The sequence below is a fragment of the Parus major genome, chromosome 12 (genome assembly GCF_001522545.3).
Source record: "Parus major isolate Abel chromosome 12, Parus_major1.1, whole genome shotgun sequence".
NCBI classification, from domain to species: domain Eukaryota; kingdom Metazoa; phylum Chordata; class Aves; order Passeriformes; family Paridae; genus Parus; species Parus major.
The window spans coordinates 11,440,699-11,466,145 of record NC_031781.1 but is presented as its reverse complement, the minus strand read 5'-3'; the positions used below and the strand labels follow the sequence as shown (position 1 = coordinate 11,466,145).

The window sequence follows — 25,447 nt, the reverse complement described above, 5'->3', positions numbered from 1 at the left end:
GGACCCTCAGCACTGAGGTGACTACTGGGGCTCAGCTCCAGGGAAGGAGCCTGGGACACTCAGTCCTAGGGTGACCCCAGGGACCCCCATAGGACCTTGAGGTATCTCAAGCCTCAGGGTAAGGTCCAGGGGCCTCTGGCCTTGAGGTGAAATCCAGGGACCCTCAACCCCAAACTGATCCCAGGAACCCCCAGCCCTGGGGTGAGACCCAGGAACCCTCATAGGGCGCCCAGGCCTCTCAAGCCTCAGAGTGCGATCCAGGACCTCCCAGTTTGGGGTGACCCCGAGGACCCTCAGGCCTAGATTGACCCCAGAGACCCCCAGCCCTGGGGTGAGACCCAGGAATCCCCAGCCCTGGGGTGAGACCCAGGGGCTGCCCCAGGGCACTGAGGCCCCTCAGGACCCACAGGTGGGCAGGCCTAGTGGTCGGCTGTATCCCAGGCCTGCCCCGGGCCTGCAAGGCCGTGTGCCCCTGGGCTGCCCCCACAGCCACAGGACACAGGTGACTCTGCCCTGAGTGGGGCTGGTCATCTCCTTCCATCTCCCTCCTCCCTGCAGGGCACTGTGGCACCATGGCTGCTGGTGGTGGGGAGAGGCCATGAGGGCCAGGGCCATGGTGTGGTGTGGGGGCTCCCTGGCGGGGTGTCAGCCCTGACAACAACATGAACTTCAATGTCTGGAACATCAAGGAGATGCTGAGCACACCAACAGCTCTCGGGTGAGCATGAGTGTGGGGAGATGGAGAGGGGATGGGGTATAAAACCAAACACCTGGCAAGGGTGATGGCAGTGAGATGAAACATGTCCAGAACTCATCTGTGGCTAATTAGGGAAATCTAATGGGAATTCACTAGCCTCCCCGGGGATCCTGTTTATGCTCCCAGCCTGCCAGCACCGCCATAGAGCTACCATTGGTGGGAATCTAAAAATCAGCATAGGCTGGAATCTGTACCCTTGTCCATTCAGGGTGTATTTGGGGAAGCCCTGTGAGCTGTCCTCATCTCATTAGATAAGTGAAGCGTTCCTTTTGCCTGTGCAGAGGGCAGATATAACGAATCGTGATGTGCAATATTATTGCACATTATATAACTCAAAAATTATTCCATATCCTGCATTTATACACATGGCTTGTTTTTTCCCAGCAGAAGCCAAAGAGCAGCTAGAAACCCCCACATCTACAATCTACAGTGAAACTACAAATATTCAGATGTAAACATCTGGAGGGCAAATATGTAAGACAAGCTGCAGTTTGTATTTCAGAGCATCCTTTGTATCACATGGCTAAAAAAGGCAGTGGGACTCATCCCCTGTTTGACTCCAGAAAAGCAAATTGATGAATTTGGTATTCTGATCCTCTGTTAGTTAAATAACCCACTTACATAACTAACTTGTTCAAATTCACAGTTTTAGTCATACTGTTTCTTTGGCCAGATGTTACCACAATGATGGATGATAATGAAAACATAGTAGTCATTTTCTTGCCCATTATAAAAATGCTTGTCATATAGATACGAATTAATTGAATTTTGCACAGATGCAGGGGGCAAAGGGGAGCCAATTCAGGGAAAAATGTATTTATAACTGTCACAGTTTTGTCTTTATAATTGAGCATTGCTTAACTCTATTGTCTTCTTGGTATTTGTGGATTTATTTTATTTGTTTTTTGGGGGTTCTTTTAGTTTTCTGAGTTTGCAAACCTGTGACTTTCCTTCCGGTCAGAGACTGAGAAGGGGAAATTCAGAGAATATATGAAAAAGACATCATTTATATATAAAATAGATAACTGCATTTTTATATTATATACGAGATATGTAAGATTATTATTTTATTTTTTTAAATAAATAATTGTGTGGAGTTGTGCCATAGGAAAGGAAATGAGTGGAAGAAGTACAGATGCCTGTTTGGAAAGGGATCACTTGAATTTCTTCCTCCTCCAAAGTAGTCTATCACTTACAACATCTTCCCTTTTAACTCATTTATTAATGCAGGAAGAAAATATAGGCAAGATTTTAACACCCACTCCTCAGCATTCCACATTTTTTACAAGTGAGTTCAAAAGGGTCAAATAGGGCATAAAATGTTACTGGAAATGCAGCTGGGTTTTTGGTGGAGGTAAGAAGGGGGAGAAAATTTTCTGTGGACAATTAACTTTTTCTAAAGGAAAGAAAATTTTCCCACAGGAACATGTGTGTGTGTGTGTGTGTGTGTGTGTGTATGTGTGTGTGTATTTGAAACAGGGGGAAAAAGTGTTGATTACTTTTCCCTGGCTCACTTCTATTACTAGAAACCTTTCCCACCACAGCAGGGTATGCTGTTTAATCCCCAGAAAACTCTTTCAGGGAGCTTTAAAAATGAAACATAAAATCAGCGTATAATCTAGGCAGTGTATGACTCACTCTGTGAGTTCTTTGCAAGTTTGAGTCAGGGTGTTACTTCTGAGAGCAGCTGCCACCAGGTCCCCAGGAAATGCAGAGCTCCAGTGATGCATTACCCTCACAGCCACAGCTCTGCACAAGCCCAGAAATGCTCAGGGTTTTATTTGTTAATTGTCAGACACAACAGCGCTTCTCTGCAGAAGTATTCTCTGAGAAATTTCTCTGAGAAATAGGGTGTGGGGAACCAGAACCCCTGTTCCACCTGGTTTTATATATGAATATTGACATAATAGAGATACTAGAAATGAAGCAGAGGGAAGATTATCAGGTTGGACAATAATATCAAGGTGCCAGCTATTTTAGAGGGTGGAAGGGAGGCACATGACACCTATACTGGGAAAACATAGTCTCAGTTGAAGTGTATTGACAAAGGACACGGTTTTTATGGATTGAAATGCCAGCTTTCATTAGAGAAAGTGCCACATTAGAGTGGTGCTGCCTCCTGCCCAGCCAGGAGGGCTGGCAGAGGGAGATCACAGAGGATGCAGGAACAGCAGCCACAAAAGCAGTGCTGCTTCAATCAGCCTTTGACTGGATAAGCATCACAGGGGTGTGATGCTGAAAGTACATTTTCAGACACCATCAATACCTGCCTTGGCCAGGGAGCTCCCAGGAGAAGAGACACATTTTGCTTTGGCCCTGAACTGAGCACAAGATCCCTGTTCAGGCTATTTACTCTTGTAGTGCTACCATGAGAGTGGCAGTAGGGAAATGGAGTCAGTATCTCTGCAGGAGCAGCAGAAGCCAAAACAATCCACTACTGTTAATTAAAAGAAAAAATACTCTGGAATAGTAACAAGAAACCTCATTAAAAAATAAATTAAACTGTACAGCCCAAAGGGTTAAATGTTTGCCTGAGGCAGAAAGATTATTTAGACTTGATTATTTAGATTTAAAATTGAAGTTATGAGAAATTGCTTGTACCATGACAAAAGAAATAACTTGCTAAATGCATAAAAGCTACTCATATACTGGCTTCCAAGGATATCAGAAGCAGAAAGCCTGCCAGAGAGTGAGGCCAAGAAATTATGAAAATATTAAAGAGGCATTCTAAATGGATGCTTGAAGTTAAGGCCTACTTGGGCCACTACTCTCTGTGGTTTATTTCTGCTGTTGAGAATAACTTCCAAGTTTAAAAAACTAATTCAATCCATTATCCCATGAAATTCCATCCCACATCACAAGGTCACGTAGTTTGAAAGTTGTATTAAGGTTCGAGAATAAGCAGAAAATGAAGGAGACAGCCAGGACAAAGACCAGGAGAGCAGCTGTAAATTTCCAGAGCCTCACAGGAATGAGAAACCGGGGCTATGAGTGCAGGCTGGAAGATAGCTTCAGGCTAGAGAGGGGTATGGCAAAAAAGATCCACGTCTCCAGATGCAGAACTTTTAATATGGTTGGGGATGCATTTTGTGGGAGCAAACAGGAGTACTCTGCAGAAATCCCAATCTCTTCTTAAAGCAAATGCTCTGTTGTAACTGGCAACTAGCTTAGGACAAAATACTAGCATAGATTCCAAGGTAAGGATATCTGGGTAGCATTGAATCACAGCTGAATGAATAATGAAAAAAGTAATAGAAAGTAAAAATGACCTTGAGAAATTAAAATAAGACCAGAGGGATTTCAAACCTGAAATCTGGAAACTGGGAGCAGTGTTTGAGCTGAAAAACTGAGAGGGATTTCATCGTGCCAGGGCCAGTGCCAGAATCTGTAGAAATTCCTTTTAGGATGTGGTGCAAATTATTTGCAGCAAGCAGATCATGCCATTCCAGAGGCCAGGAAGCAGAAGAATAATTTTCTGCTGTGACTGTTTCCAGTGAAGATGTGGCAAATGGCTGGAGGCTGCAATAGCAGCTTAAATTCCTTGATTTAAACTCCTCCAGCTCCCCTGCACCCAAAGCCAAGGCTGATCCTTGCTCATTTGCTGAGCACATTGGCAGGCAGCTGACAGTGAGGATGAGAGCAGTATAGCAGAGCTAGAGACAGTTCCTATAGATACAGGCTATAGCCAGGAGGAAGAGCAGGTGAATGGCAGCTCCCAGAATTTAAATTGGATTTGTTGTGATTCACTCCTGGTCCCTAAATGAGGAGAAGCAGAAAGGGCTGTGAGATTTTCTGGAGGGGAACCAGGAGAAGAGAGACTATGGCACTGATCCTACTCAAGACACTGCTACTAGGAGAGAAAGATCTCTTCTTTGGGAAAGAGGCTTTACTGCACTTTGAAGAAATGTGTCAGAAAGGTGTAAGTGAGCTTCACCCACAGTGCTTGAGAAGAAGAGGGATGTTGGCACAGCATCAGTGGGGATGACAGAACCAGAGAAAATCACTTAAAGCAGCACTGCAAATAAATGTTACGTTGCAAATTGTAGAAGTTTCAGTTTGCTTTTTCAAATGACTCTTAAACCTTGGTGTTGGCACATTAGGATGGATCCAAACAACAGAATACAAGTATCAGTTTTTAAAAAAAGATTGATGAGGCCTATGGCAATTTACAGTTATGAAGCTTTAGTTTGTCAATATCCCTAGAACATCTAGGAAACATAAGAAGAGGGTATTTATTGCATGCCATGTTTGTTTTGAGGTAAGGCAGAACCTTTGAATGACAGGTGAATGTTTGTATGTGATTGTGCTAAAGTATTTGGAATGGAAATTAAAAAAATTAGGAAAATGAAAGAAGTTCCTGAAAGTTCTAACTCCTCCTCTAAAGGGGGAATTTCCACTGACAACAAGGAAACAGATACTAGGAAGATCTAGCTAACCCCTCAGATATGCAGAACGCTGCAGATTTTTTTAGATCACACTCATATCACGAGAAAGGGTTGGAGATGCCAATATTGCAATACCTTGCAGTAAGTTAGGTAGGAAAATGAAATCGTTTCACCATCAGTCAGCAGAGGATGATTAACCATTTTTTTTGGAGCTGTCAAGAACTTGTTTTACATATCTAAAGTTGGTTTTACTTTGGATGCATATGCTAATGCCAGTACCAAAGGAATGTTATGGGCACCAACACACATGGATGATTTGGTGCATGGCTCATGTTAGCAGAAAGCCAGAAGTTCTCCTGAGGTAAACTATTGCACTCCTCACTTAGGAGGGATTGCTAAGTGGGATTGCATACCTGGGATGTTTCCTCGCTGTTTATGGAAAAGAGTTTATATTTAGGACAGAACATGCATCCCTGCACCTCAGGCATTCTGAGGGGAATTGTCAGGTGGTTAGAAGAGCTGGAGTTGCCTGATCATGGATCTGATCTCACATGTGATCAAGGCTGTCTGATCTCTCTGTCAGGGACAGGCCTGGGCCAAGCATGGCCAGGCTGATAGCTAGCCCAGATGGTCTTGTTAGTAAATTAATTGCCAGCAGTGTTAAGCAAGGGAGAAAGAAATCCATTGCTCAGGGGAATGAGTGTATTCAAAAGAGACATCTGTTTCACCTCCCCCTTTAATTTGCAAAAGTGCCACGATTCCTAAACCAACTGCTGAGGTAGTGGACTTAAGACAGAAAAACTGGGCTCCAGAGCAGCCAACAGCTGTCTTTGGTTGTAGTGCAGAGTAAGCCTAGAAGTCCCTTGGCTCATAAAGTCCTTTCAGCTCAATACTCCTCATAAAATCTTTGTTACAAGAATCTTGGGCTTCAGGTATTAAATAACATGAAGCATCTGAGAAAACAAGCATATTGTGGGGTGTGATATTCACCAATTGTACTGGACACTTTCAAAGGGGGTTTGTCAAGACTGTAAACCATCTAAAGATTATAAAAACCCTTGCTCAAACTAAGAGGGAGCTTTTTTTGCCTGGAAGACAGGAGGATTTAGAAAACTGGTGCAGGAGATGTGCTACTCACATTGCAGGCAGGGACTGTGCCTGTGTGTGTGGTCATGGCAGCCCATGTGCTCACATCTCCCCCACATACTGCATGTAGATTAAGATTTTTTTTTTTTATTTTTTTTTTACAAAGCTTAGCTAAGATGGAAACAAGAAGCTGTGCAAGTAAAATTGTATTCAGATTTTTTTCTTAGCAGATTTGGGGTGCAGAGAGGGATTAAGGGAGAAGGTTTGAATTCAGACAGACTTATCAGGCTTTTTGAGAATCCAGAAACCCATACCTGATCTATTTTTGCCTGCAGCTCAGTGTACTCAGTGAGCTTAAAGCCAAAAGTATTAATATGATACTGTCAGTGACACTACTATATAATGGAAACTGAGCAGTCCAAGTACTGTTGCTAAATCCTTTCCCTGTTGTGTCTATGATGTTTGGGCTCTTTCCAAAACTAGGGATTAACCAAACACGTCACAGCTAATAAATGTTGGGGTGATCATCTCTTGTTATACACATGAGTTATTCTCCAATTCTTTCTCCTTTACTTGTATGATTTGATATGGAAGAAAAACCTTGCACGAAATTTTCATTAGTTATTTTCATTTATTTTGGTCTCTAGTTTTCAGCTTCAAAGGGAGCAACACATCTCTCCATCTTCGTAGGTCAAAAAAAACAAGAACTGAGAATATAAACCCGGCACAACTTGTTTTGTGTTTGATCCTGACCTAAACACTCTGCCAGACCCTGTGGATGTGGAGCGATGGAATAGTGATCATTTAGACTGAAAGAGAGTAGATTTAGATTGATTGTTATGACAAAATACTTTCCTGTGAGGGTGATAAGGCACTGGCACAGGTTGCCCAGAGAAGCTGTAGATGCCTCATCTCTGAAAATGTTCAAGGCTGGAAGGGATGGCACTTTGTGTAATGTGGTACAGTGGAAGGTGTCCCTGCCCATGGCAAGAGGATTGGAACTAGGTGATCTTTAAGGTCCCTTCTAACCCAAACCATTCTGCAATTCTTTGTGAAAAATGAAAGAAGTCTTTTGTATGTATTTTTGCTAACCAAATACTGAAGCCAGCTTCCAACACAATGAGAAGCAATGCAGCTGTGCAGGGAAGCCCTTGTCTGAGGGAAGCTGGTCCTGTGCCACAGACCTAGTCCATAAAGCAGGAGAAGAGTATAAGAGTGTTTCTGAAGAGGAGTAGAATCAGAGCAACACAGCAGAAAATCAAGGGTATCTAGAAAAGATTTATTTGAGTAATGCTCAAGGGAAAGAAGCATGTTTTTTTTGAAGCAGCATGTTAATATGTTTGAAATACTTCCAACAATTTGTATCAGTTCATCCAGCCATATGCTATCTCTATTTATTTGTTGTTCTACTGTGTCAGACTTAAGGCATCTGGGGAACAAATGCCCAAGAAATGTCAACTATTAGTCAGAAAGCTTTATTCTCTTGGAACTGCCTTCCAATTCATTGAATCAACACCTGAGCTACAACAGAAATTGTTACTCAGAGTAGCTGAAAGGGAGAGACCCAGCACTTGCTAGGAGCCCAAGGTGTCTCTTTAACTAAGACTGATTGACAAGGCAGGTAGGATGAGCTGTTTTAGATGCCCAGTCCTGGGTTTGGTCTTTTGTCTGCAGGACATCCTGGAGAAACACCTTCGCTCCTATAAGGTGAATGTGAAACTACCACACTCTGTTTGTGTGGATGTGCTAGTTTAAGATAACCTGTCTGGTTTATCTTATAATTCTACCTTATGCCATTATAGGAACAGCACCTTCCAAGCAGAGAGTAAACATTAACATGTTGGTGTGGGTCATGACCAAGCAGTTCAAGCAGGCCATGTAGGGAATTTTGTTTGTCTTTTTAATTGCTCCAGACTTATTCACATCCCTCTCTGCACCATTTCAGGCCTAATAAGTTTTCCATGCGGAGCAGCACTGCCAGTGACTACTCGAGTCTGAGTGATTCTCAGCTCCTCTTTGGCTCCCAGTTCTGCCCGGAGAATGTGCAGTCGGCAGCAGCACCCCTGGAGCTGGGCACGCAGCCGGGACAGCAGAACTCCCAGGATGTGAGTCTTGCTCTCAGTCAGTGCTGTGCAGGCACACAGCCACCATTCCAAGTTAATGGAAAATGCTGAAATCAGGTGGTAACATTTGCACATGTCAGTAACTGCTGAAATCAAGTTATCTTCTTCCTCCATACACATATTTACTGTGACAAGACAAAGTAGCAGCCTGGTCAGACGAATGTGGTATTTATAACAGATTGCTATAAATTATTATTGAGATGGGTATTATTTTCTTCAATCACATTTTTTAATTTACTAAGATAATATGAGATTATTCTCAAAGTAATGTCTTTACACCACCTACCTAATCAAGTTAGAATATTCCATCTATTTTCTTTCAAAAATGATGTATTTCACTTTCTTAGCTTTCCGCAGGAATGACAGAGCTACTCGGTGTTTGCTTCCCTGCACTGACAATGACCTTGCTGCATTGTTGTTATGGTAGATGCTTGGATGTTTTTGGAATAGGGATGAAGAGTTACTATGCTCTCAATGTTCCTCCTACAGCTCATGGTTTCTGATGTTACCAGCCACCTCTAAAATACTTCCTGCATTGCTAACAGAGAGAACCAGATCTGAATAAAGACACCTGGAGCAAAGATTAGGAAAGAGCAGTGGTGCCAGCTTGGAGGCCCTGGGCTGTCCTTCAGTTCCAGATGCTATCTGCTGTCCTATGCATTTTGCCTAGGAGCTGTTTTCATCAGACACAAAACAGGAAATGCACTTTTCACGATGAAAAAAAATTAATGGAATTTACATTTTCTTATGTTTTACGGAAAAGGCATTTCCATTTTGGTCACACAGTGTCTGGAAATTTTGTAGAACAAAGCATTCATATTAATATTAAATTTCTTGTTCTAAAATGTGTATTGAAGCATGTGAAAAACTCATCTACAGTCTGTCAATGTTGCTAGTTGGCAGCAAAATGATGTCATCCATCAGGAAATTCAATAGGATTTTTTTTAGATTCTTGCACAGAGAGATTCAACTGACAACTTGAACTTTTCCACAACTCCAGGAACACTGAAATTCATTTATAGTCTCTGTCTTGGACATAGAAGGGAAAAAAAACTTGCATGCCTTATAATTGTAGCAAACTGAAAATCTTCAAGATGAGAGAAAACCTGTGTCTGGAGGAATTTGGGCTGGATCCCAGTTCCACAGGAAGTTGATCTAACTAGGCACATTAAATGAGGCATAATCTCAAAAAATTCTTAATCTCCTCATCCAATCTAATCTGACATGTCCAATCACTGTGATGTCAGTCTGCAAAGCACTGGATAAACAAATTGTTTCTTCTAATTAATGTTCTGATTATTTTTGTACTTCAATATTTTTCTTTGGTTTGTGTCACAGAGCGAGCCCAGTATTTTTACCAAATATCAGACAAAACCACAGTTATTTGATGAAGAAACAAGAGAAAAAGGTTCTCTTAATTTTGGTACAGGAAGAGTGAAAAATGTCTTGGAAAATTTTGAAGTGAATAAGAACAAAATAAAGGATAAATATGACCGGTATGTAGACATCCACAGTAAATTCTTTCTCTTCTGGTGGTTATCACTCCCTGAAGCTCCTTCTTCCCTTCTTACAAATCTTTTCTCCAAGAAAAGTATTTTTAAGATTTTAAATAATTTCTAATTAGAAAGAGTTGCAAGGTAAGAGAATAGGGTTTATTTGCAATTTATGTAACACATGAAGTTTTAAGACCCATGGAACAGCAAAACTCTAACCTGAATTTACTTTTGTCTTTCTTTATCTAATCAGCATTTTTTCTTTTTTCTGTATTGATTCTCTTTTAAAACCCTTATTTCTCAAAATTTTATAGGCTATGTGGGGACTGATAAAAGGGACTCTGAGGATGGCCTTCACATTTGGGCCAGATGAGGGGATTGCCAAACACACTTGTGTGCAGATTACATCTTTATAAACCTGCACACATCTCTAGAATTTTATTTCCATACACGATTTTTATGTATTTTTTTTCTGTAAAAGACAAGTTATTTGCTAATGTAATTTACTCTTTGTCAGATGTAAAGAATTACATGTACCTGTAGGTCATGAAGGACTTTAAGGAATAAGCCAGCAATTTGAAGCTCAAAAATGAAATATGGCAAACTCCTCAGTACACCTATAAATAATTCTTAGCACTGTACATCTTGTAATGTAACATCCAAAGTGAAGTGTGTTTTTATTAAAAGCCTTTGATCAAATCTGGCTATGTATCTCTCTTGCCTTTTCAATGGGCACTATGTTTCTGATAAGACAAAATTTTATTCTCTATTGCCTATTACAGGAAGATTTTTGTAATGAAATGAGACAGTAGTTTTAAATATTTAGGCATCACTTATAATTATTCTTTATTTTTTCTTTAAATGCTTTTCTATATGCTACTTCCTACACTCCAGACTTCCTCCCAGGTTAGAAGCCTGTTTTTAGAAATAACTATATTATCTTTGCAAAGATAAGTGTATAATTTATCAATTTGTATCCCCCACAGATTTAACTGAGAAAATTAGTATCTTCCTTTCCATAAGGCTAGAGAGATTTCAGAAGCTCTCCCTAATTCTCATAACTAGATTCTCCCTTGCCTCTCCATATTTTTGGCTGTTGTAATTTAGATCACTCTAATGATTGACTTAAAATGACCCAAATCTTCAGAGAGGAAAAGATTATCACTTTGCTTAGCAACCATCCATGCATTTTGGTGTGGCAGGTTAATCATGAATGTAGCCTAGTTCCTGATACTCTGGCTCAATTTAAAAGGATTGATAACAGAAACCACAGGCATAATCTCAGGAGAAAAGGATTTGCAGTGTTTGTTCTTCGTGGCCTGGGCTTTGTTGATGCTGAAACTTTTCCCGTGTTTTTCCCAGTTATTTTAGTTCAAACACAATACCCATGTATTGCAGCAACTGCCAGGTCACTGTGCTGGCTGGGTCCTTCTGAATCAGATAACATGGTGATCACACCCCAGCAGCTAATGGCCAGTTGTGCAAATGCCAACTAAAAATCTGATAGAGAGGCCAAAAATCTGAGAGTAAAACCCCCATAACTTCATATGTATGACATATATGGACATGAGGGTATATGTATTTTTTTCTTTCTTTATGTTACAGACTCATTGTTTTCCTAAAACAACTGAGGTGACTTCAAAGGGTTATGCCCCCCAAAGTAATCATGTTTCCATGCTAACATTTCATACTACACCATGCCTTGCAGTGTTTCCTGTCTCATTTTTGATCTTTTCAATTTTTGAACACTTTGGTAAATTACATTTCTGGTTCATACTTGTTTTTTTTCCATTTTAGTGAAATCCTAAGTTCCTTTATTTCCAGCATCAAAGACAGTCTTCAAGAGGTAAGTTACTTCAAATTCAGGATGTAAAATAATGAAGAGTTAGAAAGACTGCAGATCATTCAGTGTTCACTTTCTCTCCTTTACCATGCTGATATCTAAAATATTACATTATGTGTCTTAAGCACTCAAATACTTTGAACCAACAATTATAAGTATTTTTGTATATACCATTGCCTTTGTGGCCTTAGGGTCAAGGTCTTTAGAGACTTGCCTCAGAGCCAGTGGTGGAATTTCTCTGGGTCTCTGGAGCAAAACAAGCTGTAGTGACAGCTTGCAAATACCAGTTCTTTTTCCCTTCTGCCTGAAGAAAGCAGTCTCATCAGGATTAGTCATTGTGGTTGGAAGGTGAAGGTCTCTCCCCCAACACTTCAATAATTAATTTCATTAGTTATTACTTATCCTATTTTAAAGATCAGTATCTCTTTTTTTAAATCTGTTCAGATTTCATGAGCCTTTCGAGCCATCCCAGATCTTCTTTGGGGCTGCAACCAGCAGCTGTACAAATTGTTTCAAGTGACAGATAAACAACCATTTTCAGACTGTTCCATTCCATGAGTTGCAGTCATTGTTCTGTGGCGTCTGGGGCTGTGATTTTGCAAAGAAAGAAAAGGCAATGTTTTCATTTTCCCATTTGCCTTTGTTTTTGCAGCTGAAAGTGTGCTTTGAGAAGTTTGAAGAAATGTTTGATTCCAAACTCAAATCCAGTTTGGTTTGGCAAGAAACCCTTTCCAAGACATGTAAGTCCTTCCTGTGTTCCTGTTAACAGCAGAGGGCACAGTCAAACTGCCAAATATCAGTGTGTTGTCTGGAGGCTGAGGTGAAAGGGGAAAGTCATGCCACTCACAGCTGTTCTCCCTAAGGGAGGAGAAAAAATAAGACTTATCCATGGTATGGACTTCTCAGGTTTTCCATTCCTACTCTCTAATTTTTTCCCTTTCTCTGCTCTCTTGTACTTAGGTGTCACATGGTTACACAATGTGCTCAAATAGGTAAACACACCTCTGTTTTTGTGTTTTGCCTTGAGTACAATCATTTTTAGACTATCTGGAGTACTAATGGAATACATGGTAAAAATTATTTAGATATTTATACCCTGAGTATCCAGTTTCAGTTTTTAGGGCTTTCTCAGATTTTCATGTTAGTTTGAAGTCTTCCATTGCTTCCCTGTGCTTGAGGTGATTAAGTTTTGTATGTAAACAAAAGTAGTATTGCTCATTTCTTGAATGAGAAGCATGTAGTGAAGCACGCTATTGCCATGATAAAGGGGTGACCTCCAGAAAAGCTAAACTTTTGAATAACTCTGTCTCTGAAGTGGCTAATCACAGGAATCTTTACTGAGGGAAAGTGCTTCAAGAAATTGTTTCTAATTTAGGTTAGATCTGAGCCTTTGAGAGTACATTAATTTTTAATGCTGGTGTGATGCTTTATCAACACCCTGTCAGGACTGCGCAGAGCTTGCTCTGCTCTGTACAAGAACAAGAGGCCATTTTCAATATACAAGAGAAATGTGAAGTGAGTTGTATCTTGTGAGATGAAGGTAGCAGACCTTCACAAAAGCATAATAGTATTCACTGTGTGGCAAAATGTGCCTTCCACAAAGCACATCCTTGACAAATAGTTTTAAATCAACAGAGCCCTCTCAGGCAAAAAAGAGTGGAGCCTGATGCATTGTACTGGAGGCCATGATAGATGGTACATTTGAAATGCCAATCTCATTCTACTAAAAACACTCCTTTGCTGTGTTTGGCAAGTGCTCTTAGTGGGACCCTAATGTAAACAAGAATCTGTCTGCTTTGGCCAGCACAGCAAATTCCCTATTACACATTTTCCCATCTCCTAATTACTTCAGTGCCTCAACTTGTCCACTCTGCAGCAGGACTTTGCCTAATTTTGCATACCTCATGTACAGAAACTGTTGTCATGACACTGAAAATCAAATCTATTGTTCATGACTCCCCCTCTTCATTCCATACCATTTACTCAGCTGTCCTGTCTCCTTTCCATATCCATTTTAAATGAATGTGCCTTGAATGAAATGAGAAGCCTCCCAGAGGTGCATGCTGTTAGATTTTCAAAGCAATTGAAAAGAAAAATTGGAACTTTCTGTAATGCATCATGCTGCAGAATGTTGAATATATAATGAAAATCATCACATGCTGCACAATGTTGTTCTTTTTATATTTCTGGGAGGTTCATCTATCACTGGTTAATTGCAGATAAACACTGTCATTTGACTGATATCACAGTGATGGATAATTAAGTTCCCACTAAATAGATACCTACGCTAGTGCCTTGGAAAGAGGCAATTCCCTTGAAAAACTGGTATAAAATTCCAAAATACAGGTGATGAAGAGCTAAATTCAGAGCTAATAAAATTCTGAATGCCAGTGAATGATTATATAGTACCTTGGGATGTGGGTGACATGGCAGAGACATGTTAAATCATTGGCAGTGGAGGATTTCACAGGTAGGAGAGAAGTGCAGAAGATGAAGAGAACTAGTGCACCAGGACATTACAACAGTTCTGCAAAGCAAAGGAAGGTGGAACTTGAAATCAAGTCTGTCTTCATTAAAAGCTTATAAGGAGTATTCCAGGCTGCATTTTTAGCAGTGGGGAGCAAGCACATTTGGCACAGTCTGCATAGCCACCAGGCAAGAGCAAAACAGAAAATATTTTTCAAAATGTATTTCCAAAGCATTTCCAAATGCTGTTGGGCTGGCATGGTCTGTGCAGTAAGATTTTTTAAAATGTTCTCTTTTGAGTGTCCATATGTGCTTGCACACATTGGATAGAGCTGTGTCTGGCACTGGAGATGAGACAAGGTTTGGCTGAGCAGCTTCCACAGAGGCACAGGTGCTCTGTGCCTTGCTCACATTTCGATGTGCAGTGCACTGGGATGTAAAGAGGCAGACAGACCCTGTGATCTCAGTTCTTCCACTTTATATACATACAATTTCTCTGGTTGACTTGCCCATTCATTATTTGGTGTTTCCTTCTGGTTTCCACTCCCATAGCTCATTTCTTTCCATATTTTTCACATTTTAATTTATATACCCACATTTCTATCAAAGCCTTCTATTTTTTATACAAATACCAATTTTCACCACTCAGCCCTCTCTGCACTGCTTTGCTGTTCAAGTATCTGGTAATTCCAGCTGTGACAGCTCAGAACAGCCGAATCCACAACACCTTGTCTGCAGTGCACATGAGCAGCATCCTTCCAGCCACCATGCCACAGCAATCCTCTGACAAAGGGTGACAAAGTAATGTGCAATATGTCACAGAGGTATGAAGTGATGCAGTTCTCTGACAAGATCTGGTGCACGGTGAGCGGTTTGCAAACATGACATGCTTCCAGACTCCCCAGGCCCAGCAGCTGCTGGCAAAGTTTCTAGGGGAAATGGCTGTGTTTAATATGATTTGAGCTTGTTTACCTTGAACTGTATGGTCCAGACTGGGACACCCAATACAGACTCCTTTATGCTCTGTATGGATTGAAAAGTCAAAAACTTTGAAACTTATTTTAAAAATGTTTTTCCATGTAGCTGCTAAGTAGCCATGCAGTGACTAACAAAGCTATTGAGGTTGAGAGACTTAACCAGACTCCAAAACACTTCAGCATGGATGGTTAGAGGAAGTGTGGATGTTCCAGTAGATACTGAAATCCCTCATTGTCACAATTCAGGGCTTGGAGCACCGTGTGCTGTAGCACAGGTTGAGGTCAGGGGCAGCACATCCCACCGTCCCCTGATGCAGGTGCTACCCAATGTCTTGTGGAATGGAAGCCAGGCTAAGCCAGCACAAACCTGCCAACTGACTGCTTGGAGTATATCTGAGCATGATGCAGCCATGACAGCCCAACTGTCTCCCCCTCTGGCACAGCTCCATGGCTGCCCAGGGAGAACATGCAGTGCTCTGCTGAGCTCCAGAGCTGTCTTCCCTGCCCATGCCTTACCAGGTTTATAGCACTTCCATTTTCCCCTACTGAATCTGGGTGTGAGGGAACCAACTTCCTTCCAAAGTGTTATTTAAAGCTTCTGTGCTGTTAGTGCCAATCTCAGGATGAGCTGCATAGATGATGATAGAGAGACATCAGAAGCAGTTGCTGTTTAATATTCCTAGGCTGAGAGGCTGGTGCTCTCTCCCTTGACTGCTTAGGCTGTAGTTTCCAGCTGCTGGAGTGCAGCTGCACCTAGGTACAGACTGATTTGCAGGGAACTCTCTGCAGCACAGGGTGGCAGCCCTACCCTGAGGTCCTTCAGCCTTTTATCTCATGCCAGATTTCATATTCCAAGTGTTATTATTGTAAACAGTAGAATGCGAAGACAAGGGTACAGTAAATCAAAACACAGCGATTCAGATTGTAAAAAACTGCTTTGTTAAAATTACCTCAAGAGAGGCACAAGTCTGTGCATAAGTCACCCATTAACTGAGTAAAGATTTTCTGTCTGTGATCAAGTTATTCAATAACTATCTGCTGCAGGGTTTTTTTGAAGAAAACCTCTGATGCAGCCTTTCTTGATCATATTCAAAGACACGAGACTTGACTTAACAGGGGCCTTGCTCTGATCTAATTTGGCTGTCTCGAGGCTTGTTTTTTTTTGGTAAGCCTTTATTAACTCTTATTTTTACCTTGTTTATTAGTGTTTTACAAGTCTGAACACTCCTCTGGGTACGGAAGCAGGGAGGGAAGGAGAGTGCCCCTCCTCTGTACTGAGGGTTTTTTCTGCAGAACACTCCTACATGTACAAATGAAACGCTTTCAAAAGGCTGGCTGCTGGTTGCTTGCCGGCAGCATGCTGTGCTGAGTCAAATGTATGTGCAGATCACAAGCCCAGTGGATGCAGGACTATTTTTAGACTGAGGATACTATGTTGAAGAAGAATAGAGAGACTAGGGTAACCAGAAAGTTTTAAAAATAATTCTGAGCTAAAATTAAACATATGGGGAAGAGCAGCAAGATAAGGTAAGCTTGGAGATGCTGCCCTTTCTGGATCTTCACTATGTAGACATGGAAGATGATAAAGTGACATGAAAGGAGTTTCTTCCTTTAGTCACTGCTGCTTTCTTTCTTTTTGTAGGTTGGCAGGCTCCCCAAAACCTGTTCTCAGATTTCAGGTAGCCTTTGTGTCTAACCAGGGAGATGAAAAGTCTAGAAGGCCCACTCAAACATTCACTCCCCCGTTACAAACCCATTCTTCAGGTTATAGATTTCCAGGTTTCTAAAACAGTCTAAATCTGTCAGAGCAAAACACTAGAAGATTAAAAACAACAACCAAATTATCTGCAACAGCATATTTTTTGAAATATGTGCACATAATTCTCAGAAATCAGCCAAGCTACAACAGAGAACAAGGCAAAGCCATGTGGTGATGTGCATCCTGAAATAATGGAGAAATTCTCCTTGAGTTCAAGTCCAGGAGGTGGTTTTAATTCAATGTATGTGAGGATGATGCATGGATGAGGGAACTGCAGGGTTCCTTCTCCCAAATGACAGCTGTGTGTACCGTGCCCAAGCACAACTCCTTCAGAGGAGGCAAAGTCAAAAACACATCTGGGCACAGGGAATTCCTGGTGCCAAGGAGGTGCCATTCCTTGTGTTCATCCCTGAGCAGCACCTCCAGCCCTGTGCCACCCCACACCTCTGCTTTGCGTGGCTGAATGAGACAAACACTTTCAATCTCTTTTCATAAGAGGAGATTACCATGTAAGCACTTAATTAACTTGTAGCTTTTCTCTGCCCATGTCTTAGTTCAGTCTCTTTCTTTCCTTGCACATAGACAGCTGGGAAGGTGTGTGGGCTTCCAGACACCCTGGGGTGCATAGCAGTTCTGTCAGCCAGAGCTGGTGCACTACCACGCACCACACTGCCCTGTCTCACCTGTAGCCTCTGCTGCTGACATTTGCATCCTCATGTTACTTGCTAATTAACTGAATGTGCTTTGGCTTTTGTACCAAGGTGACTAAAGCAGATTTTAAGCCTGTTTGGCTCATGAGAAGGCCTTGGTGAGCTTCTTTCAGGGCTGCCTTGTCCCCCCATTCCACTCAGCTCAAGAGCTGATGTTTTCCCTTTAGATGAGGCTTGTTTTTTAAGTTTACCCTTATTTTTTTCCTTTTCATATTACATGACAACTTCTACTGAAAAGCTTTGTTTGAATCTACAGAATAGCCACTGTGTTGTCTTTGTAAAAAAAGTCACCTGCCTTGTCTTAGTGCATTAAATCACAATCCACCTTTTACAAAATCTTGTTCTTATTCAATTTCTCTCCATATCTTTGAGTACTTTTCTCCTCAAAGTCTGCTCTAAAACCTTCCACCATATGAGAACAAATTACTAAGCCCATAACTGCTCAGATTTTTTTCCTTTCTTCCTTCTCAAAATTTTAAAACATCTCTGTTTTTTTTTCCCCAGAAACAAAGCCTGTACAATCACTTTCTGCCTGCTGCTAATAGTTTTTAGCTCTTTAACAAATTCCATTGACAGTTTGACAGAAGGGCACAGCTCACTGAGATAATTAAGTCCCTGGAAGCTTAATGAAAATAGCTGAGCAGGAGGAGAAGGGATCCCCAGTGCCCTGCAGCTCTGCAGCCTGTGAGCACAGCACTGTGGGGCAAGAGGCGCACACCGAGGAGCTGAGATAAACACTGGTGAGCAGGAACAGCTGCAGATGGCTCCTCTGACCTCAAAGTCAATCAAACACCTTGGATCTGTATCAAAAGAAGATTCATTAATTGCAGAGCTCTTGTAGCAACTTGTTGAAATGTAAGCTTTATTCTGATTTTTATCAGGAATGCAGTGCTCCAGCACTCCAGGCTTTCAGTTATCCTGGCCCATTGGCTTGGCAGTGCTTTACTTTAGCAAGAGTGCTTTGGATCCTGCTTTATGACGACCAGCCAACATTCCACACCATCTGTACACACCTTCCTGCCCCCTTCACAGGAAAGACCAGACATGTTTAGCTCTTTCTCTCTGCTCTTTCTCAGCTCTTTATCTCTGTCCTAATTTACAATTTTAAAGTAGACTTCCACAAGATTGCTAAAGATTTTTCATCTCCAATCTCCACACACATACTGCAAACTGTGTTCTCATCCTGTAGTGTATTAGGCGCAGCAGTGGTTCCTATTAGAGTAATTGAAGCTGTATGGGGGAGTTATATTCTTATCCAATCATATAACACAAATCCCTGTTTTATCAGTTTTTCAACAAGGCTGACTGAACCCAAAAGCAACTTGCTCCAATTTGAAACCCTCGCAGGGAGCCTGTGCCTCCACAAGACTCTGCTGGGGCCCCCACTACCAAGTGCTGTGCACGGTTGCCTGATTCAGGTGGTTTCTGACCCCATCTTTTCCCATGACCAGAAAATGGAAATTCCAATTCTTTGCATGCTCCTTCATAACTTCCCTCTATTCCTTCCAGCAATTTTCCTTCAGTTTTCAGCCTTCTGTGCATTTTTGACACAGTTTCTCTGGTTGCCCTTTTTAGCCATTAACCTCTTACACCTCTATCCTGCTCAAGCCCCATTTACCATCACCTGGTTGCATGAGAGTGTTGTTTATACAGGGGTGGATCAGCTATACTGGGGTCCCCCTGCCTTGGCCATAGCTGCTGTGCACCTGGCAGACAACCAAGCCTCAGCCTTCCCTGCATTCAGCCTACCAAATTCTGCAGCTTTGCACAGCCTCTCTTCTCCAGCTGCCACATTGCCAATGGGCAGTAAATGAGGTTTGGCCTATGTGCAGCATCTTATAAATTTCAAGTGTCTTGCATTAAAAATCCACCCCATTGCTCATTGCTCAGGGTATGGGGAGATCACAGCAGGAGAATTCATATGGTGATTCATGCCAAGCCATGCAGAAAGTAGCAATAGTACTGATGGCAGTTTATTCACATTTACAAATGAAAGACCAAATGTGGTTTTTATTGATTTCCCTGTTTAGTGGAAGATGCTCTTCAAAGTCACTCTAGCTTGATGCTGAAAGCTTTGACAGATAAAAGTCAAATGGAGCAGGCACTGCTGGAGATGGAGAGGAGACTTGCAGCCGTAAGTGAAGAAATTAATCTTTTATTCTGAATCCTCATTCTGAATCTCTCCTGCTTCTTCAAAATACTGACCGAATATTAAATTGCCTTTGAATGGTGGATTCTAAAGCAGACTGCTCCTGTTATAATGAAAGGGGAAAGATATATTAAAATGCTAATTCTAGGCCAGACACTGACAGAGGCTTACCCAAGCAATGGCTAACAGTGCTGTAAGCTCTGATGAAACCCCCGCCAGTAAGAGAAGCCAACAGTGCCTTGTTGTGGCAGGCTGTGTGCCTGACACATACAGCAGGCTGTGTGCCTGAGCTGTCACAGCTCCTAAGTGAGGAGCACTCACTCCTTCCTCACCTGACACATGCCTTTGCTGGAGGAGATGGTGCAGTGAATGTCTGTGAGGGGAAAGCACCTCACAGCACCTTGTCCCTTCTGCCAGGGAGAGGAAAAAAGACATGAAAAGAAAACAAATGGATGTGAGAGATACAAGAATGAACTGTCAAAGACCTCCTGATCAGGTCTGATTTCTCCAAAGGCCCTGCTGCAGGAATTGCTTTTGGCAAGGATGTATCACACCAGCGTGTGAGAAAGCAGTTTTCCTAGGAGAGGGGGCACACAGTGGGTTAGGGGGATCTCCAGTCCCAAACCTCTCACCTTTGTGGGATACTTTGAGGATATCTATTACACAGGAAGATACAATTGCTAATCTTTGGGTCAATAACAAACTGACACATGATAAGAAAACTTTCTTACTGTTGTGCTTTTTTTGTGTGTTTTTTACTGCTTCTGCTTTGCCTTCTGCTTCCCCAGAAAGATATGGAGATTTTGGATACGAAAGCCAGTATCCAGCTGCTGAAGGAGGGTGTGGAGTCACTGCCAGCCCAGCTGAAAGACCAGTTACTGGAAGTGTGTAAAGAACTTGGCTTCCCAAAGCTACGTAATAGCTCAGCTGAGCAGCATACACTTGTGTCTAGTGCCAGCCTGCCCCCTCACATGATAGATAAGTCTTCGCAGACCTACCCTGGGCTGTGCCAGCACTGTGTCCTGAGTAAGGAGCACCCACACAGGCCATGCTGCCCAGGCAGGGGAGTTTGCAGCTGCTCAGGCTGGTCTCATTTCCCCTGTGTGACAGCGGGGCAGCAACAGGAAGACTCTCCTGGAAGTAATCAGGTCACTGGAGATAGTACATCTAACCTAAACTCAGCCTCAGGAGACAAAGCCAGCCCTATTGCTACAGCAGCCTGTGGCAGAGATAACACCTTTTATCAGGAGGTGAAATGTAGTTTGGAGACACAGAGTTGTGCTGACCATCCTTGCATGTGCTGGGCTGGCAGACACTTTTTGGGGAATAGTCAGAAGAAACAAGATGCTGTACCACTGGAAGTGCCTCTACCAACCCCACTGAGGAAGGCATTCAGGAGAGGCACTCGAGGGTTTAAACCCCTGGCACCATCACAGCAGCAGCAGCCTCAAGTTTGCCACCATTCTGCACAGAAAGCTACACCTAGGCAAAGACACGGCGACTGGTTCACAGACCACAAGGTGGAGAAGGTAGCTGTAGGGAACAAAACAAAACAGAGTCCAGGAAGGATGTCCTGGAAAAAAGAAATAGGGAGAAAGAAAACCTGCTCCGCTAAGAGGAAAGGTGAACACTCTGGATGTGCTGACGGTGGGCTGAAGCAGAGGAAGGCAAATGGGATTATTGACTGGGAAAGCTCCAGAAAAAAATCCCTTCCCAGATACTTGGTTGATCTCAATTCAGAAAACTCTGACCTGGTTTTTGCAGCTCCTCATCAGCAGATCCTCAACAGTGCTCAGCTGGGGCTTACAAAGAGTTTCCCACCAGTGCCATGCTCTGATAAAAGCCTGCAACAGCTTGTAAGCAGAAAGAGAAGTCCTGAAACTAAAAATACAATTAATGTTTCCAGTGTAAAAAGGTATCTCTTGAATTCCTCTCCTGAGGAGGATGTATTTTCCCTGTGTAGCACAAAGGGTGTAAAGCAAATGAGCTGCTTCAGCTTCCAAAGCCCCTCAAGCTCCAAGAAACCACATCCTGTCAATCCACTGGCTCAGCAGAACACAGACTGTTGCTCTTTACTGTTTGATTGTGATTCTTCTGATTGAAGCGGTTTGTTTCGTGCTTGGAGCCCTTAGTGCAGGATGAACATTTCCGTTGCAGTTTATTCCTCTAAGTGTGTTACCTGCTTAGTCAGAGGCAAGACTCTGGCCTGGATGTTTGAAAATGCTATTGCCCAGTTTGAGATATTGTAAGGGACTATGTGGGATCTAAGCAGGGCTCTCCCCTGGCTTGGAAAGCTGAAGGATTTGTATTGCTTTACATCCCTGCTCCCAGCAGAGCCATGGGCTTGAGTTACCTTAGCATTTACACAGCAATGAAGTACCTGACATTCCCACGGAGGAGAGGGCTGGCAGAGCAGAGGGTCAGCTCAGTCAGATTTGAGATCTATTGGAAACTCCTCAGCTAGATCTATATAACGCTATCTCTGTGGTCAGAGGCTTCACTCTGTTTCTTACTTGTAGTATTTGTGTTGGTTTGTTCTGTAAAAGTTCAGGATTTTAGTAGAGTAGTGTTATTCTAGTTGATTTCCATCAGGTTCAGATTTGTCTCAGGAGTTGTTTGTGAACTTTGGGCAGGGACAGGTTTAACTGAGGAAAACCAAACCCCATCATCTCAGGATCATCCACTATTGTATCTCTTCTCCTTACAGGCTTAAATTCCTCGGTTTCAGAGATTCCAGGACATTATTTTGTTTATACTTTATTTGTCTTTTGTATCTCTTGATTGATTAAGTAATTCTCCAGCATACCCTTTTCAAGGGCAGTGGTTCTGAGAGACCAAAGATAGGACAGGTAGATCCAGCAGATGAGATGTTAGACAGTCCCAATTCTCACAGAGCAACTCTTTTCAGGGTACCCAGCTGTGACTGTGGGCAGATCCCACTGCTTCAGGCATTTGTGTCACGTTTGATTTTTGATCTGAAATGTTACCAGCAAAAGAAACATTTTGGTGTTGACAAAACCGTATTGCCACAAATTCAAATTATCCAGCTTTGTCATTCCAAGGAAAATGGCTGGGATCCCTTTTTCTGGCTTTAATAAACTCACGTTCACCAAAGCTCAATGGTTTTGTTGTTGGTTTTTTGGGGGGGGAGAGGCAGAGTCCTTGCTGTCCCAGCAGGAGAACAGGCAACTGCTCTTTAGTTGTTTAACTTTCCTGGATTGTGGAATTAGGAGGATTCTTTTTTTAGCTCCTCTCTGGTTTTTAAAGATGGAAACCTTCACCCTTCTGATTTAACATTGGTCCAGTGATGTTAATTAACAAGGAGAAAGTGGGGGGTGGTAGTCAGAGATGGGGAGCCTCCAGAGCCTCGGGACACCCCTGTAAGCAGAGGTGGTTGGTGATGGCTGCCAGTAGCAATGGCTGTTTGTTCTGTTTCACATTGCCCTTGTGTACTCGCCTCCCCAGCAGCCCCAGCACAGCCTTCGCTGGGCAAAACCTGCTTGGTGGGCTTCCCACCCTGTGCACTTTGGGATTGGCAAGGACGGGTGCAGGTCTCTGTACAGCTCCTGGTCTGGATGCAGGGAGCTCGGCAGCACATGGCTGAGCTTGGAGGGACCTCTGGAGGTGTCTGCTGCAAGCCCCTGTGCAGAGGCAGAGCAGGGACTGGCTCCTTGGCAAGCCGAGATGGAGCCTTAGTGCCGTGGGGTGCAATGCAGGGTCGCCCTGGGGACCCCTGCAGCTCCTTGCCACATGCACACATTGGAACACAGTGCAAAACAAAATCCCTGGAGATGGAGGTGTAACAGCAAGAGCAGCCAGCAATGCCTCCCCCTGCATAGGACAACTTCCCTGGTGAATGGGATGAAGCCCCAGGGTGCCACCCTGGTCCCCACAGTCCCCCTTTCCACTCAGGGTCTCCTCCAGGATTTTAGCTGCCAACAAGAGCATTTGATGCAATATGGCTGTGACAATGGCAGCTCCTCTCCCAGCCTTACTGGACAAAAATGGAAGCATGCATGCTGCATGGCAGCAGGTTCCCCAGACACTCTGCTTGCATCCTGGTGGAACTGGTCCTGGTGGAACTGGTCCTACCTCCCAGCCTGTACTCCCAGCTCACTGTCACTGGCTCCTTGCTGGATCAGCCATACCCCAGGTATGTGTGGTTTCTCCTGGCCTTTGCCTCCATGGAGCTACCAGTACCGATGTTTGTAGGGGCCTTGCCCACCTTTCAACCAGGGAGGATGCCTGCAGCACAGCCAAGAAGAAGTGTGGAGGGCACAGGGCAGAATCATAAAACACATACAGTGGTCAGGAAAAAAAGATAAGTTGGGTTCCAGTCTGTCAGGGCATTTAATCAGGGCAACTTTCTCTGAAACTCGGAACCTGGAGTTTTGGAGCTTGGGGGAGAACCCAGGAGAATGGGGAAAACAGTGATCAAAAGCCTGTGACACCCAGGTGGCCACAGGCACAGGGGTTGAGAGAACTGGTTGCATCCTCCACCCAGCATCCCCAGCTGAGCAAGCAGCAGGCAGGTGGCTGCTGCAGCAGCACAGAGTAGAGGGCTCAGCATTTCATCTGCCAGTGAGTCACTTGGCAGAGGAGGAAACCTCTGACAGCACCGAGGATGTGGAGGTGGCTGCTGCGCTCCTGCCTTGTGCTAAAGATGCTTTAGATCCTGCTCTCTTCCCATAGTCCCACTGCACACTCAGCACTGCAGCTGCACCTTCCTCAGCATGAGACCATCCAGCTGTGGTGGTGCCCAGTGCTGGCAGTGTGTGGTGTGGTGCAGGATCACTTTGCACTCTCCCCTTGTGCGGCCTCTCCAGCACTAATCCCCAGACTAGCTGCCTGCCCCGCCTGCTTTCTGGGGCCCAGGGTGCCGGCATTGCCCAGATTCTTGTCCCTGTGCTCAACTGGCTGCCACAGCCCCCTGACCCCACAGAAGAGTGTGGATCAGGGACCAGAAATGCCTCATGCACTGGTGGTGAACACATTGAGAATGGAGAGATGGCAGGGAGCAGGCATGAGGCACTGTGTGCTGCTGCCAGCACACGGGTGCTGCCATGGGGACCTGAGGTGTCACATGTCCCTGCTGGCCTGACGAGAGAAGAGCGATGGTGATGGCAGGACTTTGCCAAGGCTTCGGCGGCTCAAACACTGCTGAGGTGCAGGCAGGGAGCTGGAGTGCAGGCGTCACCATGCCGAACATGTTCCTGAGCTGATGTGACTTTTTGACGCCATGGCCGTACCATTGCCAGCTCAAGCCCTGGCAGGGTGGGCAGTTTTCCAGCCGGACAATTAAGTAGATTAACTGATTACCTGAACCTTGGCAGGGTCCCACAGCCCAGTGGCTACCAGGGTGCTGCATATCCGTGTTGGGCAGTTGGGAGACAAGCGTGGGGCAGGTGTGGGGTAGAGGCCCCCCAGACCTTCCTCAGGACCCTGTTAGTGGGTCCGACTGCCCCCCCCCCCCCCCCCCCACCCCTGGGGGCCGCGGGACCAGCCTCGGACACAGCCCGCTGGCACCGCGCTGCTCGCTCCGGGCAATCCTGACTGCCCCGCGAGCAGCATCCCCCTCCACCGCCCCGCCGTGTCCTGGCCCCCGGGAACCTGCCTTGGGGCCCCTCCGGAGTTCACGTCCCGGAGGATCTGCGCCACGGGGATCCCGTCCCCGAGAGTCCACCCCAGCTGAGCCCCCC

General features: G+C 43.9%; 1 protein-coding gene across 2 annotated transcripts; it reads left to right on the top strand.

The window, feature by feature from the left end:
- On the top strand, window positions 1-22,868 carry IHO1 (interactor of HORMAD1 1). Of its 2 annotated transcripts, XM_015640469.2 has the most exons (8): window positions 1-409; window positions 559-718; window positions 8,174-8,333; window positions 9,690-9,847; window positions 11,642-11,690; window positions 12,340-12,427; window positions 19,630-19,733; window positions 20,537-22,868. In XM_015640469.2, the coding sequence occupies exons 2-8, from the start codon at window positions 663-665 to the stop codon at window positions 21,848-21,850; spliced, it is 1,929 nt and encodes a 642-aa protein (XP_015495955.1). In that variant the 5' UTR covers window positions 1-409; window positions 559-662; the 3' UTR covers window positions 21,851-22,868. The 2 variants fall into 2 exon arrangements, with proteins under 2 accessions (XP_015495955.1, XP_015495954.1); XM_015640468.1 differs by lacking the exon at window positions 1-409 and having other exon boundaries at window positions 416-718.
- Window positions 22,869-25,447: the final 2,579 nt, after the last annotated feature.

Coding starts and splice junctions, on each gene's coding strand:
- IHO1 (XM_015640469.2), top strand. CDS start 663: ATGAACTTCAATGTCTGGAACATCAAGGAGATGCTGAGCACACCAACA. Junction 8,334..9,689: donor GACAGCAGAACTCCCAGGAT/GTGAGTCTTGCT, acceptor TTTGTGTCACAG/AGCGAGCCCAGTATTTTTAC. Junction 11,691..12,339: donor TCAAAGACAGTCTTCAAGAG/GTAAGTTACTTC, acceptor TTGTTTTTGCAG/CTGAAAGTGTGCTTTGAGAA.